This window comes from Sus scrofa, chromosome X (genome assembly GCF_000003025.6).
Source record: "Sus scrofa isolate TJ Tabasco breed Duroc chromosome X, Sscrofa11.1, whole genome shotgun sequence".
Classification (NCBI taxonomy): domain Eukaryota; kingdom Metazoa; phylum Chordata; class Mammalia; order Artiodactyla; family Suidae; genus Sus; species Sus scrofa.
The window spans coordinates 64,630,956-64,651,635 of record NC_010461.5 but is presented as its reverse complement, the minus strand read 5'-3'; the positions used below and the strand labels follow the sequence as shown (position 1 = coordinate 64,651,635).

Here is a 20,680-nt window from a genome sequence, read left to right as displayed (position 1 = left end):
AATACCAGCCATTATTTAATGGAATGTTTAACTGTGAAAGGGATTCTTAACTCAGACTTAGGATCTGTGAATCACCTAAAATATGTATATGTACGTCTTCAGGAAGAAGCTCCAGAGCTTCCATTATGTTGTTAGGTTGACTAGAGTGGAAGGTCTTTAGAAATAAAATGAGAATGGAGAGGCAGGGTGGAAATCCTTGCTGGTAAATCCTAAAATCTAATAAGCAACAGAAAGACATAACCCTCACTTAGCACTTTAAGCTTTCACACTTGTTTCTTTCATGTGAACCAAGAAGCATTTGTAGAAGGTTCTTAAGCAATGAAATGAGATGAGGGAGACAGCAATTGAGGAAAATTATAAGAGCAATAGTATGCAAGATGGGTTGAAAACAGACTATGAGTAAGAAATTATTGTTTAGGTTTAAAAGGTCAGTTGGAAGGTGTGGGTCATAAAAGTGCAGAGGAAGTCAAGAGTCTAAGAGAAGTTAACAAAAGAAAAATGAATAGGATTCACTGACGGGTTAGTTGGGAAAGTTTAGGGATTAAAATTTATTTGATCAACCATTTAACAAGTATTTATTGAGCTGAGCATATTAGGTTCCTGGCATTTATTCTAAGCATCAGATAAAGAACAATAAACAAGACAGACAAGGAAGGTCCTTCCCCCATGGAGTTCGTAATCTAATGAGTGGAAATAGACAATGAAAATGAAAATGAAAACAAATTAATGGACAAAATAACTTCAAATAGTGATTAACTGATAAATACTATCAGTTATCAAAGTATCACTATGAAAGATGACTTCAGGATACAAAGGGGACAAGTACAAGGGAACTAAATGTGTGCTAATTAACGGTCTAGGCTTTAAAAACAAATTATCTCATTTGATTAAAAAATGATACTGACAGTACATGGGACCACTGGTAAACACAGGACATTGTGAAGTTAAACCTCCATAATGTATGTGTATTTTATATATGTGTGCAGGGGGAATTTATATAAGAAGGGAAGAAAGGTGAGAGGAGTGGCAGAGAGTAAACATGATGAGTTAAGTTTTAAATAAATTGAGCTAGAAGTCTTCTATTTTTGGGAGAAATCAAACCATGGGTATGATAGCAAAAAGTACTATCTGAATTAAAAAAAAAAAAAACTAGCTTGGTGCAGCAAAACAAGATGCTATATCAGTAAATGGTATCTTTACAAGTGAAGAAGATTTGGTTTATTGTAAATGTATAATGGCTATTCACAGTAAGGAATGAAGAATTGGTAAATCAATGCTTTGTGTTTTTCTTCTGCTTTCTATTCTCACAATTAACTGCTGATATAAGCTTTTTATGGCTTTAATCATGTAAAAGTAGGCTTGCTTGCTTATCCTACTAGGCCTTATGTGGGAAAAAATTCAGAAAAAATTATATACATGTATTCACATATAAGTCTTGCTATCCCTACTAAATTACTACTAGATCTTCTCAAGGACAGGTCATATAACTGATTTATGTTTGTGTCCCTCAGAACACAAGAGTGCTTTATACAGTGTTGATAATTAATAAATACTTTTAAGTAAAGACACTTTCAAGATAAATATTTAAAACACAATGAATCTGGAGTTCCCTGGTGGTTCAGCAGTTAAGGATCAAGCATTGTCATTACTGTGGCTTGGGTTTGATCCCTGGCTGCATGCTGCAGCCATGGCCAAAAAAAAAAAAAAAAGAAAAAAACAAACAAAAACACAGTGCACCCCTTTGATGTTCCCCTTTCCTGAGAATACTAACTGTATTCATTCTATTGGTACTCTAACAACTGGAAAATCAGTTACTAGCAGCATTTTCATCTTTCAACCAAAGTCTGTTTTGGTCCAATTAGAAATAATAAGAAAAGAAACTCAAAAAAATAGTAGGAGTTCCCATCATGGCTCAGCAGTTAATGAACCCAACTAGTATCCATAAGGATGTGGATTTGATCCCTGGCATCGCTCAGTGGGTTAAGGATCTGGCAGTGCCATCAGCCATGGGTGTAGGTTGCAGACGCAGCTCGGATCCTGAGTTGCTGTGGCTGGGGTGTAGACCAGCAGCTACAGCTCCGATTCAACCCCTAGCCTGGGAACCTCCAAATGCCATGGGTGCAGCCCTAAAAAGACCAAAAAAAAAAAAAAGACCAGAGTTTATGAACTTTCAGGCCCAAGAACTAAGATAGAAAAATGGCAGGTGAAGGAATGAAGTAGGTAAAAATGCTTTGCTGGCACCTTCTGACTACTTCCAGGATTTTATTTTCCTCTTCCCAACTCCTAAAGTGTTCTCTGTTTGTAGACAGTAAAAAATCTTTCTTAAGGCTATTAACCAAAGGCTTGATTTATGAGCTACTAAAAGAGCTATTTAGAATTGGTTACAGTTCAAAGATGACTATATACATACAACTGGCTTTTGTTCTCTGGATATCTATTTTAAAGAGGTAAACAATTCAAGATGAAAAATACATATTTGGGCAACAGGCATGAAATTACATGCTGCATACAGGCATAACTGAAGGTTCATTTAAGACAAGGATCAGTTAAATTTTTTCATGGAAATATGCAGTGTTGATCAACATTTGAAAATTAGGTTGTGCCTTACTACTTAACTACTACCTTACAACTGATTGGCACAGATGGGTTCATGAACATAGTCTCAAATAAATATGGCCTTTCCAGTCTTATAATTTATGTGTCCTTCACCACTCCCTTTTCTTGGCTTTTTTCCCACTTTTTTTTTATCTATTTCATAGAGTTGTGAGGATCTGTATAAGAAAGGCACATATGTTAGATATAAGGATTTTAGAAGCCAGGATAGAAAATCAATCTTTGGCAGATAAAAAGGACTCAACAAAAAGGAGGACAAAAATGAATTAAAACATAAAAAGTGCTTTAAATAATGTCTCACACATAGTAAGCATTCAATTAATGTTAGTTGTTGTTATTACTGAAGTTATTATCAACAGAGGTGAGAGAGGCAGCATTGGTGAACTGGCAATAACATTGGACTTTGAGGCAAAAAACTTAGGTAAAAATTCATCCAGCAAAGGAAACCCTAAACAAAATGAAAAGACACTATTCACAATAGCCAAGACATGGAAACAACCCAAATGTCCACTGAAAGATGATTGGATTAAGAAGATGTGGTATATATACACAATGGAATACTACTCAGCCATAAAAAAGAATGAAATAATGTCATTTGCCACCACATGGATGGAACTAGAGACTCTTATACTGAATAAAGTAAGTCAGAAAAAGAAAGACAAATACCATATGATATCACTTATATCTGGCATCTAATATAGGGCACAAATGAACCTTTCCACAGAAAAGAAAATCATGGACTTGGGGAATAGACTTGTCGTTGCCAAGGGGGAGGGGGAGGAAGTGAGATGGACTGGGGGCTTGGGGTTAATAGATGCAGACTATCCCCTTTGGAATGGATTAGCAATGAGGTCCTGCTGTGTAGCACTGGGAACTATGTCTAGTCACTTATGATGGAGCATAATAATGTGAGAAAAAAGAATGTATATATGTATGTGTAAATGGGTCACCATGCTATACAGTAGGAAAAAAATCATGCATTGGGGAAATAAAAAAAAATTAAATGAAAAGACAACCCACAGAATGGGAGAAAATCTTTGCAAAGGAAGCGACTGACAAGGGATTAATCTCCAAAATTTGTAAACACCTCTGCATCTTAATAGCAAAAAAAACCAAACCACCCCATCAAAAAATAGGCAGAAGATCTAAACAGACAGTGCTCCAAAGAAGACATACAGACGGCCAACACACACATGAAAAGATGTTCAACATCACTCATTATTAGAGAAATGCAAATCAAAACCACTATGAGGTACCACCTTATGCCGGCCAGAATGGCCATCTTAAAAAAAAGTATACAAACAATAAATGATACAGAGGGTGTGGAGAAAAGGAAACCCTATCACACTGTTGGTGGGAATGTAAATTGGTACAACCACTGTGGAAAACAGTATGGAACTTCCTCAGAAAACTAAAAATAGAACTACCATTTGATCCAGCAATCCTACGCCTGAGCGTTTTTCCAGAGAAAACCATAACTTGAAAATATACATGTACTCCAATGTTCATTGCAGCACTATATACAATAGCTAAGACATGGAAACACCTAAATGTCCATCGACAGAGGAGTGGATAAATAAGATGTGGTACATACACACAATGGAATATTACTCAGCCATTAAAAGGAAAGAAATGCCAGCATTTGCAGCAAGATGGATGGATCTAGAAATTATCATGCTAGGTGAGGTCAGTCAGACGGTGAAACACCAACATCAAATGCTATCACTTACATGTGGAATCTAAAAAAAGGACACAATGTACTTTTTTGTAGGACAGATACTGACTCACACTTTGAAAAACTTATGGTTTCCAAATGAGACAGGTTGGGGGTGGGGGGATGTGCTGGGGGTTTGGGATGGAAATGCTATAAAGTTTGGTTGTGATGATCATTGCACAACTATAAATGTAATAAAACTCAAAAAAAAATTTGTCTATTCTACCCATTTCTGGGCCTCTGTTTCCTAATGTCCAATAGAATGACAAGAGTGCAATAGAATGACATAGGTGACTATGAGTATTACTACAAATATATGTTCAAGAATCTTGTAAATATAATCAAATAAGGATATAATTCAATAAAATCACTTGACTTTTCTCTCACTACCATCCTCCTCACTTGAGTTTATCTGGTCCCCATGGTCTCAAGTCTCCATGCTGTGTCTGCTTTCTTACTAGAGGTTCCCTGCTATTCAAAGCCATATCAGTATTTCTTTGCACTATTACACTATTATTTCTCTATCCCTCCCTTTCTCTTGCTATTCATCACCCTCTTTCTCTCTCACAACACACACCCAATTTTTTTCAGACTTCTTTATAGGATAATTTTCTTTCCCTTTCTCCTAAAATCCTATGTATTATATCTCAGTTGGTTCCATGGAAAGAGACTGATTTCAAACACTGCCACTTCTTTTAGAAAGTCAGTATTCACTCTCCAAACTATGTAGTTTTCAGCCCTTTAAGAAAGACCTGGCTTGTTCTTCCAGTGTTCTCAGCTCCATAGCCTTAGTTAGGCATAGCTACTTGATGCTATTTGACGTACCTGTTGTTCAAAATGCATGTTCTTAAGTCTTATTCCCACAGATCCTAATTCAATAGGTTTACAGCGTCCATGATTGAAATTCTGAACAAGCATCCTGTGAGATTTCTGAAGCACACAGTTGCCATACTACATTGTAAGAAACAATGAAATGTTTATTGAACACCTAACATGTTGTTTGTTCACCAGTCCCCTAGTCATATCTTTGCTCTTACTGTTACCTTTCTCAGGACTGCTCTTTCTCTTTCTTTTATAATGAAAACATTGCTTATTTTTTGAGATCCATCTCAAATGCAGCCAGCGTTCTAGTCCATTTTCCCAATACTCAGCACAAGTGTTCTTTTCTGTTGAACAAGATGTGTGACATTATCAGCACTGGGGTACAAGGAATAATTGAGTGATGATAGAGTCTTTAGGCCTTATAAACTGAAGTTTTACATATGAGTCTATGTACTTGAGTTAAGTTTGCTATAAGGCCTGTAAACTGGGTAGACTAATAGAAAATTAAAAAAAAAAAAAGCTTGGCATCTGATTGGTCAGTATAGTAACTCACACCACATAGAAATTAGAAAGGAGGACTTGCAGCCATATTACAACCAATTATTTAGAATGAAAAGTAAACAAATTAAAAAGATAGCTGTCAGCTAGAAAACTGTACAAGTTCAGTAAGGAGTAGTCAAGTGATAATAGCTCAATGGTATCAGGGAAAAAGATGGCTAGTGACACAACTACCTAAGTGAGTTTGTGTAGTTGGTGCAGGTTATATAATAACAAAGAGAAAAGAAGGAAAAGAGGGAGCTAAGAGTAGAGACTGCAGTAAAACATGAGAAGGATAGAGGCCATGGGTACAGTTAATAAGTGGCAAAATAGGGATTTGAACCTAGATCAACCTGATTTCCCTATACTAGTGGATTTTCAAACCTTAGTGTAACTTAGGTTCTATACTTGAGCATAGGAATGTACATTAAAAAACAATCATTTAGATGTAGGCGGGCAGTGTGTAAATAATATATAAAAAAACAGTGAACTATGGAGTTCCTATTGTGGCTCAGTGGATAAGAACTCAGTGCTGTCTATGTGAGGATATGAATTTGATCCCTGGCTTTACACAGTTGTTTAAGAATCTATCATTGCTATAGCTGTGGTGTAGGCCTCATCTGCAGCTACAATTCAACCTCTAGCCTGGATCTTCCATTTGTCTCAGGTGTGGCCATAAAAAAAAAAGAAAAGAAAAGAAACAATGAGCTATTATTTCTTACTGTTTGCTTGAAGCACTACTTCTCTGCCTCTCCCTATTTCCACACCAGCCTTTCAGAGATAGCCAACTACCTAGCAAGCTCAAGCATTAAAAAATAAATTCTCTGACCCCTTTCCTCTTTGTCCCATCCTTCAAAGATCTTGGTTCTTAAAGTTCCAGACTCCTTTAAACTTCCCCAAAGATAATAACTACCTTTCTGAGATAGCTTGGTAGTCATCTCTGCTGATAATACCAGATCCCAAACCCTTAAGCTCAAAAACATGTTTTTTTTTTTTTTTTGCTAAAGTTAAACATCATTATCAACACATCATCATCATCATAGCTTTACATTTTTATTGAGTACCAACTCTGTGCTAGATGCAGTGTGAATCATATCACATTTTCTGTTAATCTTCAAAATAAATCTATAAGGTTGATATTATTATCTTTATTTGACAGATAAAGGAATAGAGTCTCTGAGAGGGAAAAGTTAAGTAACCTACTCAAGATGACCATCAGTAAATGGTTATATAAACTACAACATGGAATTTGAACTCATGCAGTCTGTGGAAACCCAGATGTTTCATGACTGCTTGACAGCTCATAAATATCTATAATAACTGTATTTTTGACCTACTGTATAGCACAGGGAACTATACTCGATATCTTATAATAACCTATAATGGAAAAGAATCTGAAAAAGAATATTTATATCTGTAAAAAAAGTATATGTATAACTGAATCACTTTGCTGTACATTTGAAACAAACAGAACATTGCAAATTAACTATACTTCAAACAAACAAAAAAATATATGCGATAACTACTTGCATGAGTCAAAGACACTGCCAATAAAATTTTAAAGGCAGGGTAAAAAGACATAGTCCAAAGCCCAGAATTAAAATTCTTCATGATATTAAAACATGACTGGTAAATATCTATTACCAAGATTTACAATCATGATTAAATACCTGTGTGTCTCAAAACCCAGAAAGGATTAATAATTTTAGAGGGAGATAGGAATGAGGGAAAAAAGATGAATAATCCAAGTTAAGTCTCATCTAAGAATTTTGAAATTTCCATAAGGTCCAGTTCTATGTTAAACATCATATATCCTCTCACAACAGAAGAAAGTTTTTCCATGTTATAGGAAAAAAGGTCATGGAGAACATTTTGCTGTAACATAAATCTTAAAACAATGCAATCAACAATCATATCTACTGGCTATGTTTGGATATCAGAATAACATTGGAAGAAAAGAATCATTAAAATCTTAAAAAGCTGCATTGAACTGTTCACAAGTGCACTTTGTAAAACTAATCAAAGGCAACTAAGAGAAAGTGAGGAAAACCACTTCCTCACACATAATGCAGAATTGATTTTATAATGCTTCTTTATTATTTACAGGTTATAAGACATAGGCAAAATTATTCAAATAATTTGAGATTCAGTTTTCATATACATAAAATGGGCATAATATACCTACTTCATAGAGAAGTAAAGGCTAAGTAGGAAGAGGAATGTGATATGTTTGGCTTTTAGCTTGGCTCTCCAAAGGCACTTAATAAATAAAAAGTCTTTCCAAAATCATTTCTTACTTTTCTCCTATTCATTCTTCAAATTCAAGCCAAAGTCTTACCTTCTATAGAATATATTTTAGGTGCACTAATTTTTCTTATAACAGTAGTTCCTGATCTGTGGTCCAGAGATCATGGTGAGGACGGGGAGTGAAGAGGGAAGAACAGCTATTGCAAAGGGCCTATAAATCTCAGGTACACAAAGAATTTTCTATAGACTGAAAGAATAAGTTTTGCATCAAACATACCACTATTTTCCAAATGTGTATAGATAGTGTTGTCTAAAAAAATTCAATTAAAATTGTTACCAAATTTATGGTAGCTTCTTATTATTATTTTTCTTCATCAATGGATAGTAAAAGTTCAACTAATATTATGGTAGATTTCCATATTTATACTCTGAAAAGCTGGATCCCACTATCATAAGTGGCTGTATTGCTGTATAATGTTCCCCAGCTGTTTCAAGCAGGCCTGAACTAGGGTGAAGGAAGCCAGGCACTCACCTTGAGTGAAAATTTAAGGGACAACAAAAAGCTTAGTAATCAAGATAACAAATTTAAAGTTATGTTTTAAATAAAAATTAATGCAAAAATATATAATAAACAAAATCCTCAAAATTTTAAATACAGATATGGTCTGACAGGGCCAGGATTATGGGGAGATGAGTGAGATGGGTCAGAAAGTGCAGGGCATATGGAAGATTTGACCTTGCATGTCTAGAGGAGAATGAAATATTGGGTCACAATTTCACAATATGAAAAGTGTTCATTTAAATTTGCAGCTGGATTTCCAAGAGTAAGTTAATCGATGACAAGAGTGCTTTCACAGAGAAAAGGCTGCCTCTAGCATGCAAAACTGTCGCAAGACATGTTTCCTTGAAAACTCCATCTTGTCCTTCTTTACTTTATCCCATCTTCTTGTCTTACTTTATCCCATCTTCCTTCTTGGAAAAACAGTCACAGTGCTGGTAAATGACTTAAGCTTAAGAACAAAGACCTAAAGGCATAAGTGATTTAAGCTTAAGAACTGTTATGTGCCTAGAGGTCAGAGTAAGAGCTTAACCCTTTACCACCTAAGTGGCTTTTTAAGTAGTAAAAGAACTTATATAATAGTAAACAAACCCTGTATCCTCCACCCATAGCCACTCCTCACTTGATCTCATCTAAAGAGCACAATAAAAGCAGTGTGGTTTCTTGAGGCAGCGCTCTTGGTCCCTGAGACCTTGAGTCCCCCGGCTCCCACCTTTACTTAAGATAAATGCCTCTGTGTCTGGTTTTATGTTAACTATTTTTCCTTAAGTTCCACAGCACCCGTTCTTCAGCCCCATCCTGCTGAGCTGGCCCCTGCACAAAACTACTGTGGGCTCTAAGGCATGACAAGAGAGATGGGTATGCACATTGAAAGTCTCAACTTAGTAATAAGAAAAACTGTTCTGGGAGACTGTAACTAAAGCAGTAAAAGTCTTACTTTTTGGGAAGGGTGATAACTAGCCTACATTTATTTTCCAGAAACCAGGCAACATCATCTTCTTTATCATCATTACCATCATCACTACTATTCACTGAATACTTAAGTGTATGTAAAGCACTACACTGACAGCTTCATCTTTTTTAGTTATCACAATAATTCTGTGATATATATATACATATTTATACACATATATATGTATTGCTATTACCACCATTTTATTACCTGAGTTTAAGAAAGAATTAAATAACTTGTATACAGTGCTACACCTAGTAAAGGATTTTAGGAACAATATAAATGTTTCTGGGTATATCTGTAGTAATAATAATATTATCAAATAACATTGAACAGTTACTGTTTTAAGCACTGTGCTAAGCATATTAGCTCAATTAAATTTTATAACACCCAAGTAAGGTAGGTATTATTAGCCCTGTTTTTACACACACACACACACACACACACACACACAGTTGGCCCTTTCACTAAGAGGGAGTTAGGGGCATTGAAACCCCCTACCTCCTGCAGTTGAAAATTCCCATATAGCAGGGGAAATCTCTGCCTCAAAAAAAAATTGATTGATTTTTTTCTATCAAACATTTAGAGATGAGCTAACATCTATCCTTCTCAAACTATTCCAAAAAAATCGCAAAGGAGGGACACTCCCAAACTCATTCTATGAGGCCACCATCACCCTGATACCTAAACCAGACAAAGATACCACAAAAGAAGAAAACTATAGGCCAATTTCATTAATGAACATCGATGCAAAAATCCTCAACAAAATACTAGCAAACCGCATCCAACAATACATCAAAAGAATTGTACATCATGATCAAGTGGGATTTATCCCAAGGATGCAAGGGCTCTTCAATATCCGCAAATCCATCAGTGTGATACACCACATTAACAAATTGAAGAATAAAAACCATGTGATCCTCTCAATAGACGCAGAAAAAGCCTTTGACAAAATCCAACACCCATTTCTGATAAAAACCCTTCAGAAAGTGGGCACAGAGGGAACCTACCTCAACATCATAAAGGCCATATATGACAAACCCACAGTGAACATCATTCTCAATGGTGAAAAGCTGAAAGAATTCCTGCTGAGATCAGGAACAAGATAAGGATGTCTGCTCTTGCCACTACTCTTCAAGATAGTTCTGGAAGTCCTAGCCATGGCAATCAGAGAAGTAAAAGAGATAAAAGGAATCCAAACTGGAAAGGGAAAAGGAAAACTATCCCTATTTGCAGATGACATGATACTATTCCTAGAGAATCCTAAAGACTCTACCAGAAAACTGTTAGAGCTCATCCATGAATTTGGCAAAGTCACATGATACAAAATTAATACACAGAAATCAACAGCATTTCTATACACTAACAATGAAAGAGCAGAAAAGGAAATTAGGGAATCCATCCCATTCACCATCACATCCAAAAGAATAAAATTCCTAGGAGGAAACCTACCTAAAGAGACAAAAGACCTGTACTCTGAAAACTATAAGACACTGATGAAAGAAATCAAGATGACACAAATAGATGGAAAGATATACCATGCTCGTGGATTGGAAGTCATATTATCAAAATGACTAAACTACCTAAGGCAATCTACAGATTCAATGCAATCCCTATCAAATTACCAAGGACATTTTTCACAGAACTAGATCAAAATATTTTAAAGTTTGTTTCAAAGCACAAAAGACCAGAATAGCCAAAGACATCCTGAAAAAGAAAAATGGAGCTGGAGGAATCAGGCTCCCGGACTTCACACTATACTACAAAGCAACAGTCATCAAAACCATATGGTACTGGCACAAAGACAGAAATATAGATCAGTGGAACAGGATAGAAAGCCCAGAATTCAACCCACACACCTACAGCCAACTCATCTATAACAAAGGCGGCAAGAAGATACAATGGAGAAAGGACAGCTTGTTCAATAAGTGGTGCTAGGACAATTGGACAGCCACATGGAAAAGAAGGAAAGTAGAACACTCCCTAACACCATACACAAAAATAAACTCCAAATGGATGAAAGACCTAGATATAAGACCAGACACTCTAAAACTCTTAGAGGAAAACATAGGCCAAACACTTGCTGACATAAACGACAGCAACATCTTCTCAGATCCACCTCTTAGAGTAATGACAGTAAAAACAACAATAACCAAATAGGACCCAATCAAACTTAAAAGTTTCTGCACAGCAAAGGAAATCCTAAGCAAAATGAAAAGACAACCCACAGAATGGGAGAAAATATTTGCAAGTGAATCAACTGATAAGGGATTAATCTCCAAAATTTATAAACAACTTCTGCAGTTCCATACCAGAAAAACAAACCACCCCATCAAAAAATGGGCAGAAGATCTAAACAGACAGTTCTCCAAAGAAGACATACAGATGGCCAACACACAAATGAAAAGATGTTCAACATCACTCGTTATTAGAGACATGCAAATCAAAACCACTCTGAGGTACCACCTTCCACCAGCCAGAATGGCCATCATCCAAAAGTCTACAAACAAGAAGTGCTGGAGAGGGAGTGGAGAAAAAGGAACCCTAGTACACTGTTGGTGGGATTGTAAATGGGTGCAACCACTGTGGAAAACAGTATGGAGATTCCTCAGAAACCTAAACGTAGAACTACCATTTGACCCAGCAATCCCACTCCTGGGCATCTATCCAGAGAAAACCATGACTCGCAAAGACACATGTACTCCGATGTTCATTGCAGCACTCTCTGCAATAGCCAAGACATAGAAACAACCTAAATGTCCATCAACAGAGGAGTGGATCAAGAAGAAGTGGTACATACACACAATGGAATATTGCTCAGCCATTAAAAGGAAAGAAATACCAGCATTTTTCGCAACATGGATGGACTTAGAAATTATCATGCTAAGTGAAGTCAGCCACACAATGAGACACCAACATCAAATGCTTTACTGACATGTGGAATCTGAAAAAAGGACAGACTGAACTTCTTTGCAGAACAGATGCTGACTCATAGACATTGAAGAACTTATGGTTTCCAAAGGAGACAGTTTGTGGTGTGGGGGGATGTGCTTTGTTTATGGGATGGAAATCCTGTGAAATTGGATTGTTATGATCATTATACAACTACAGATGTGATAAATTCATTTGAGTAATAAAAAAAATTGCAGCATTTAACAAAACAAAACAACAACAACAACAACAACAACAAAAAATATATATATATAAAGACTCTTGACAGTGGCTCTCAGTTCACTCAAAAAAGTCTTATGACCAAAAACCAGGCTAGCAAAAAAAATGTTTGATGCAGTTTGCTTGGGTTCCTTTTAAAATAATGTTCATTCCAATTTTTTCTAATCCATTCACACGTACATGATTTTAAATCTGTGCCCCTGACATGCATGGTGTAGTGGCCATTACTTAGGCACAGGCGGGTGGGCCCCAGGACCCTCCCACTGTTCTCCGAGTCCAGCACACAAATCACTTTCTTGTTATTATGTTGTATTGACTTTCATCCGCAGCATTTAGAGTTTAGAAATGGCGTTAAGGGCCCTGGTAAAAAGAAATAGTTGCCTAAGGCCAATTACACAGTAAGATAAAATGTTGGACATGAAATTGCTTGCAATCTAATTGCACTCGAGGTCAAGAGGTAAATGTCTTTGCTTCAGAAATTCCCATTTAAATCAATTTGTTCATTGCAGTTCAAAACTGAGAAGAAATTGAATTAACTAACATTTAACCAACTCTCCCTTGCCCTTGGAGGAAAGGAATCTCGCTCTCAGCCGGAGCACTGTTAAGAAAAATCCTTTATCACAGATCCCATCATTAAGATACCTGTGATATGATGGCGTCAGAAACTCTCTTTGTAGTTGTAACCAAGTGAAATGCATTTATCATGTGGGTGAGACAGCCATAGAGCGTTAAGGGAGTCAGAAGATCCTGGTTTCTACTGTTTGTTTCAGGGCCCTTGGGTTTGCTTTTGGTTTCGTTTTCAACTCTAAGAAGGGGGCATTGGCTTTGGAAAGCGTGGCCTGCGGAATTGCAGGACGCAGCGATGCAATACAGGAAGCCTCCACTCATCCGTGAAATCCAGCCATTGACTGCTCTGACCTACAGCAATAGTGCAGGTTCTCACCACCAGCATTTGTACAGAGCAGGGAATCCTGGTTTTAGCTGATTGATAGCATGGTGCGTGGGAGGGGATTCCGCTCTACGGCAGCTGCAGGACCCCACATCCACAGCCTCTTTCCACCACAAAACAGGAAGAAACATTCACTGCTTCAGGGTTCGAATCTGTGTGTCTTCTTGCAGCTCCATTTCTACCCAATATGCTGTAGTTTTGATACACGCTGTATTTTCTTTCAGTGACTCGGTTTAAAAGGCTTGTGTTTTGTTCAGCAAGCTGGCCATCCTGCCGCTGTTTCTCCTTCCCTCCTGTGTGGTTTTAGAGTGCAGCCCAGTCATTAGACTTCCACTGTCTACTCCATCAACACACATCTTCGTCGTTTGCAAGGTCTTACAGCTGTTAAAGAATCTTTAGGAAGCTGAAGATAATTTCTTGTGAAGTTGAATGCAAATGTACGTCATTCATAGTGTTTATATTAAAAAAAAATACCAAGAATCTTCACTTTGCTATCTTGATATAGCATTGGGCTATCATGTTAACAACACTGAAGTACATCAATTTATTAAAAAATACTTTTCTAAAAAAAAAATTTGTGCATTCTTCTCATAGAGTCAAGCCCCAAGGGTTTTGCAAGCAATGAGACAGGCTCTCTGCTCTGAAATAGATGAGCAGATTAAGGGTATATGGTGGTGGTAAATGTACAGAAGAGAACATCTTGGTTGGTTTTAAGCAGAAAAAATAAAAAAAATAAAATAGAATTCTTAAATGAAAGAGTAATTGATTGTTTTAGCAATAGTTTTGGCAATCTCCTTCAGATAAAAATAAAATGTATCAGTTTTAAATCCATGAAGTAGCTAAAAATTTGCACCATCTTTTTAACTGATGTCAGGGGTCTAACAACCAATTACTCAACATTTGGTCTTTGGTCCTCCATTTTACACAATGATATCTCTGTTTTAAAAAGCCTAAAACATTGATTTCAAATTCAACTTTACAAATTTCTTCACAACAAGCTTGAATGATCTGTAATACAAGCAATGTTAAACCCAACTTTACCTAAAAGAAACAAAAGCACTGACAAAGTTAAGTGACTTGGCCAAGAATACATATTGCTGGCAGAACTGGGAGTTCTATTAGTTTCCTATTATCACAATAACAAATCACCACACATTTAATGGCTTAAAACAATGCAGATTTATTCACTTACAGTTGTAGAGGTTAGAGTTTGAAATTACTTTCATGGAACTAAAATCAAGATGGTGGCAGTGCTGGTTCCTTCTGAGGGCTCTAGGAGGGATTCTATTTCCTTGACTCTTCTAGTTTCTACAGGCCACCTGGATTTCTTGGCTCATGAGCCATTCCTTGCATCACTCTCAACCTACTTCCATCATCACAGCTCCTTCCATTCCCTCTTCTGTGAACAAATCTTCCTCTGCCACCCTCTTATAAGGATGCTTGTAATTACACTTAGGGCTCACCTAAATAATCCAGAATAATCTCATCTCAAGGTACTTAACTTAATCATAGCAGCAAAGTCCTTTTTGCCGTAAAAGGTAACATTCACAGGTTCCAAAAATTATGACTTAGATATCTTCTAGAAGTTGTATTTACTTAGTAGTTAATAGTAGTAGTTATTAGCAGTTACAACTATAAAGTAACCAGAGTTGTCTGACAATGAAAAAATCTATTTGAAGAATGACTAGAAGTATTAATGGAAAAGGTCAATACTTAAAAGACTGTAAAAAAAAAGATGTTTGCAGTGAATAAAATGTTGGACAGATGGGGCTATAGGTCCAGTTCACCTAAAAGATTCTCTGGGACTTGGATCAGATTTCCTCAATAGATATAATTCCTTCCACATAAAATCTTATATGAATGTTACTTATTTTATTAGGACAACAACATCATTAAGAGAAGTAAACTAATTGGTCAATAGGCATTTACTGAACATCTCTTCTGGGCTAGGGATTGAAAATATATATGATATAGTCCCTATCCTCAGGGAGTTTAATGGAGCAATCAGAACATACCTGACAATATTCTGAACATCCCTTATGAAAAACACAGACAATAAGTGCTAAAGAAGTTTAGGCATTGAGAGAACTGCCTTACTTTATGTAGTCAGGAAGGACTTCCTTCGTTAAGCGCAGGGGTAAAGATGGGTAAGACCAAGACCTGTGGAAAGGGAGGAGAAGGGTACCCCAGGAGGAAGAAATCTTGTGAGCAAACTCACAGAAGTGAGGATATGCCTGACACATGCAGGAAGTAGTAAGCCCAGAGGTCTGGCCCAAACAGTGCCTCTAGTGCAGCACTTTCCACTGATGGCACACAAGATGATTTTTAGTACAAGATTAAAGATGTTTACTTAATTGTATGTATTTATGCTAATGTGTAATAGAAAAACTAAGTGATTAGCACATTAAATCCATGAATTCATAGATACTTTTTTTTGGGATAAATCAGGTGCTTTATTAATGAATGCATTCATTCATACATCCACTAATTCCATAAGCATGTATTGATTATATAGTTCTGAGAACTACGTACTGTGCTACAGCCTGAGAACACAACAGAGGTGCACAAAACAAAGACCTTGAGCCCAAAGTGTTCACAATCTAGTGAGAAAGACATATGTAAATAGAAAATTATAATATAATATGCAATGACATAAAAATATGCCCAAGGTGTTATTAGATTATAAAAAAGACACCTCACCCTGGCTGATGGTGTTTTCTGGAAGATTAAAATATATTCAGAAAGGTTAATATATGAGGATCCTGGATAGAATAGATTGCAGAGGGAGAGGAAATTGAGATAATGGTTGATTTTTCCCCCAATAAATGATAAAGTATCAATTTAATTCAGCTAGGACTTGTCTTATACTCCTCTGCAATATATACATTATTAAATGAATGCTGAAATTCCTGAGTCATGCCCTCCTATTCCTCAAGATTAATATTATCAATATAACATTATGGGGAAAAATCTTAATAGGAGCAAAAGTTCAGTTAATGTTTATAAATACATAGGTTTCATCAAAGAATATCCAAAAGAATCTTGGGCTGAATGCACATGCCTAAAAAATGTGATAAAGTCCTAATTTAAAAAAGAAACTTCATCTTTTCAGAAGAAAAAATAATTTACTCCCCATACTTAGGTTAAGGCACAGCATTCTTTTTTCTGAAGCTTTGACTTCTTCTACAATGCAATTGGGAGTGACTCAAATTTTGGTTAACAGCCCAACCAGGATCATTGTATTCCCTTACTCTTATAATTAAAAAAATTAACAGAATTGATATTGGAGGTGGCAGATATTCAGGCTTAAAGGGCTTGAAAAAGGCCTGGGTGCTGAATGAAAGATAGTCTCTATTGTACAGGGCTTTTATGAGGAAGCCAGCTTTACTTAGCTCTGCATACCATACATCAGGTCATTATCTGATCCATTATCTTCTTTAGAAAAGACAGAATTTGAGTCAGCTTGAAACAGTAATCTCCAAGAAGTAACTACAATAACACCCCCTCATGGTTTCTGTAATGACTTTATAAAGTCTATGTTCCCAGTCCCAGAGTTGAGGAAAAAAAGGGAAAAAGACTGCTGACCAAAAAATGACTGAAAAAAGGATGATTAGTTGTCCTTTTATTACACTATGTCAAAAGATGGACTTTAAGGCAAATGCAGTGGTATCATAAAGGAGGCTCAGAATAAGATTTTTGTCTAAGATTAAGTTAGCAAATACAAACTATCTTAATCTCACAGATTGTGACCTGAAAAAAATGCTTTTTAATGCATATATATTTTGCCTTTCGAGGACCACAACCATGGCTATGGAAATTCCCAGGCTAGTGGTTGAATCAGAGCTATAGCCTCTGGCCTACACCACAGTCAAAGCAACACCAGATCCAAGCCGCATCCGCGATCTACACCACAGCTCACGGCAATGCCAGATCTTTAACCAACTGAGCGAGGCCAGGGAGCAAACCTGCATTCTCATGGATACTAGTCAGATTTGTTTCTGCTGAGCCCTGATGGGAACTCCTCATTAATAGCTATTCTTGATTCATTCAAAGTCTTGCCTCCAACTGTGTAATTTTGGATTAAGCCCAACTTGTGCCACAGCTTTTCTTCCTGATTCATAAATTGTAATTTAAAGAAGTCGTATTTAGGGTATATATAATAGGGTTTCACAAAATTTATTATAATTTAGGAAAGTTTTGAGACTGGAACCTATTATAAATTTGCATGAAATAAGATTCTCTTTCTAGGAGTTCCCGTCGTGGCACAGTGGTTAACGAATCCGACTAGGAACCATGAGGTTGCGGGTTCGGTCCCTGCCCTTGCTCAGTGGGTTAACGATCCAGCGTTGCCGTGAGCTGTGGTGTAGGTTGCAGACGCGGCTCGGATCCCGCGTTGCTGTGGGTCTGGCGTAGGCCGGTGGCTACAGCTCCGATTCAACCCCTAGCCTGGGAACCTCCATATGCCGCGGGAGCGGCCCAAGAAATAGCAACAACAACAACAAAGATAAAAAAAAAAAAAAAAAAAAAAAAAGATTCTCTTTCTAGAATACAACATTATATACAGAGCTCCCATCGTAAACAGTGGTTAACAAATCTGACTAGGAACCATGGGGTTGTGGGTTCGATCCCTGGCCTCGCTCAGTGAGTTAAGGACCTGGCGTTGCCGTGAGCTGTGGTGTAGGTTGCAGACTCGGCTTGGATCTCTCATTGCTGTAGCTCTGGCATAGGCCAGTGGCTATAGCTCCAATTAGACCCCTAGCCTGGGAATCTCCATATGCCGCGGGAGCAGCCGTAGAAAAGGCAAAAAGGAAAAAAAAAAAAAAAAAGAACAATATATTCACAAGTTCTTATATTTGACAATTCTAATTCTGAAATGTGAATGTCACAAGCAGCAGTGTTAGCCTATTTTCTAGAGTTGAAGGCCCTGTATAATCTTTTCTTAGTGCCTTTTTCTAACTTAAAATATAACTTCTTTGGGACACAACTTTATTATTACATGTCATGTTCAAATCACTGCGCATTCTTACAATGGCATAGAAAAGAATGAGAGAGAGAGGTAGAGAGGAAAGGGATAGTGGGAGAAAGAAAGAGAGATAAGAGTCTGTATCTTTTCTGATTTATAGAAAAAAAAACAGAAGGGCCATTCTGCATTAAATAGATTTACAAGGAGATCCTGCTGAATAGCATTGAGAACTATGTCTAGATACTCATGTTGCAACAGAACAAAGGGTGGGGGAAAAAATGTAATTCTAACGTATACATGTAAGGATAACCTGACCCTCTTGCTGTACAGTGGGAAAAAAAAAATGTAAGGACACGAAGAAAGGTAGAAATACTTCTGAAAGAAAAAAACAAAAACAAAAACAAAAAAAAAAAACAAAAAAAGAGTTTTAACAAATTATTTCAGGCTGCCAAAGAAAAATTCTTCCCTTTCAAAGAAACTTGAAGTCCTTGCTATTCATCACATTTTTAAAAAATCTAATTAACATTCATGGGAAGTGGGGATAAGGTCATTTCTTCTATTTTACTGGGAAAAAATCCACAGAGATTAAGCATTATCTTAAGGTCTTTACTCCCTGATTCAGGTGCCCTTGTTGATTAGTACACTAATGATGGGAAGGATTCCAAACAAATTACATTTATTTATTTATTTATTTATTTATTTATTTATTTATTTTTAAATGATTTTTATTTTTTCCATTATAGTTGGTTTACAGTGTTCTGTCAATTTTCTACTGTACAGAAAAGTGACTCAGTCACACATACATATATACATATATTCTTGTTCTCACATAATCCTCCATCATGTTCCATCATAAGTGACTAGATATAGTTCCCAGTGCTATACAGCAGGATCTCATTGCTTATCCATTCTAAAGCCAAACAAATTGCTATTAAACTTTAAAAAGTCACAGCCTTCAGTTCGGAGTTCTAAAATAGTTGTGTTTTCTCTACAACAGCAAGTAGTATGATTCATAATTTTATAACAAAATATTTTTCTCAAAATTGAACCTTTTCAAGGCATTGCATCAGGTCTTGTATTAGCCATGCCATAAGATTTTCTTTATTGATAACAACATCAACTATTATAAATGAACAAGGTCCAGTACTTGGGCTTTAGGGAATTCTTGATTTTAAAATGTTAAAATGCTTATTTTTACATTAGTATAAATTTAATAAATCTCACAAGTCTCACAAAATAACCAATATATGAGAATATTCTATTATGGCTTGGTCTTAGAGTGTACTCACCAACAGGCATGAACAATGCCCAGAACACTTCCTAAAAAAGAAGAGGGGCAGAAGAGTAGGGAAAAAAATCATCAGGCACGTTTTAAGCTTTCTGAAACAAGGTAGGTTGTAAGCTCGTTCAGGACAAACACCTTGTCGCCAACAGAGTTGAATATTTTATCAGCAGGTATTCAGGAAATATATGTTGAATTTATAACTGGTGGATCTCCATGTATTGTATAATGTTTCACTCCCTTTGCTTCCACAGTCTCAAGAATCTGATCTTTCTCTTCACTACACAAAAAGAGGCAAAAAATACCCTTCATTGGTCTTTCAGATTTTCACAATCTTAGTCCCAGAGTCTAGGACAGCAAGGACTAGAAAGTAGTATTGCAGCATATTATCAAGGGAGGTTGAACATTACTTCTTTTGGAGTTTACTAAGAGAAAACTGATTACAATCTTTCTGGGACAGTTCACAGGCAGTTCTTATGTGTATGGACTAGATGACCTCCTATGTTCCTTTCTACCCAGATGCTTTTAATATTTTATTTTCAGTATGTTTGATGATGATAAAAATGAAAAAGATCAAAAGCCATTTTTTTAACAATGAAGAAGGACAAGTTTCTTAATAAGTGACATTTATCAAAAAATAGATTAATTTTTACCATGCTCTTTCTATCTATAGTTTTTTTTTTTAATTCACCAAAAATTTGAAAGCCGTAATGCTATTTTAAGAACAATCTGGTACTAGGAGAAAATTTATCCACAGGAACAACAAGGCGAAACTAGATTTCAATGTTTATTAACTCTTGGTAATGGAGGCAAGCATTTTTTGCCAGGTGTTTGTGGTGGGGAGAATTAGAAATATGTTTGAAGGGAGAAG

At 36.4% G+C, this 20,680-nt stretch overlaps 1 protein-coding gene across 2 annotated transcripts in view; it reads right to left on the bottom strand.

Moving 5' to 3' along the window:
• Positions 1 to 20,680, bottom strand: part of SH3BGRL (SH3 domain binding glutamate rich protein like) — a 91,657-nt gene that overhangs the window by 57,371 nt on the left and 13,606 nt on the right. Inside the window, exon 1 of one of the 2 annotated variants that reach the window (XM_021080701.1) lies at positions 19,817 to 19,903. The exons of the other annotated variant lie outside the window; for it this stretch is intronic. Coding sequence (XP_020936360.1) covers positions 19,817 to 19,888 — 72 coding nt within the window. The 5' untranslated portion in view covers positions 19,889 to 19,903. Of the gene's footprint in view, positions 1 to 19,816; positions 19,904 to 20,680 lie in introns of those variants that run through there. 2 annotated transcript variants of the gene reach the window in all.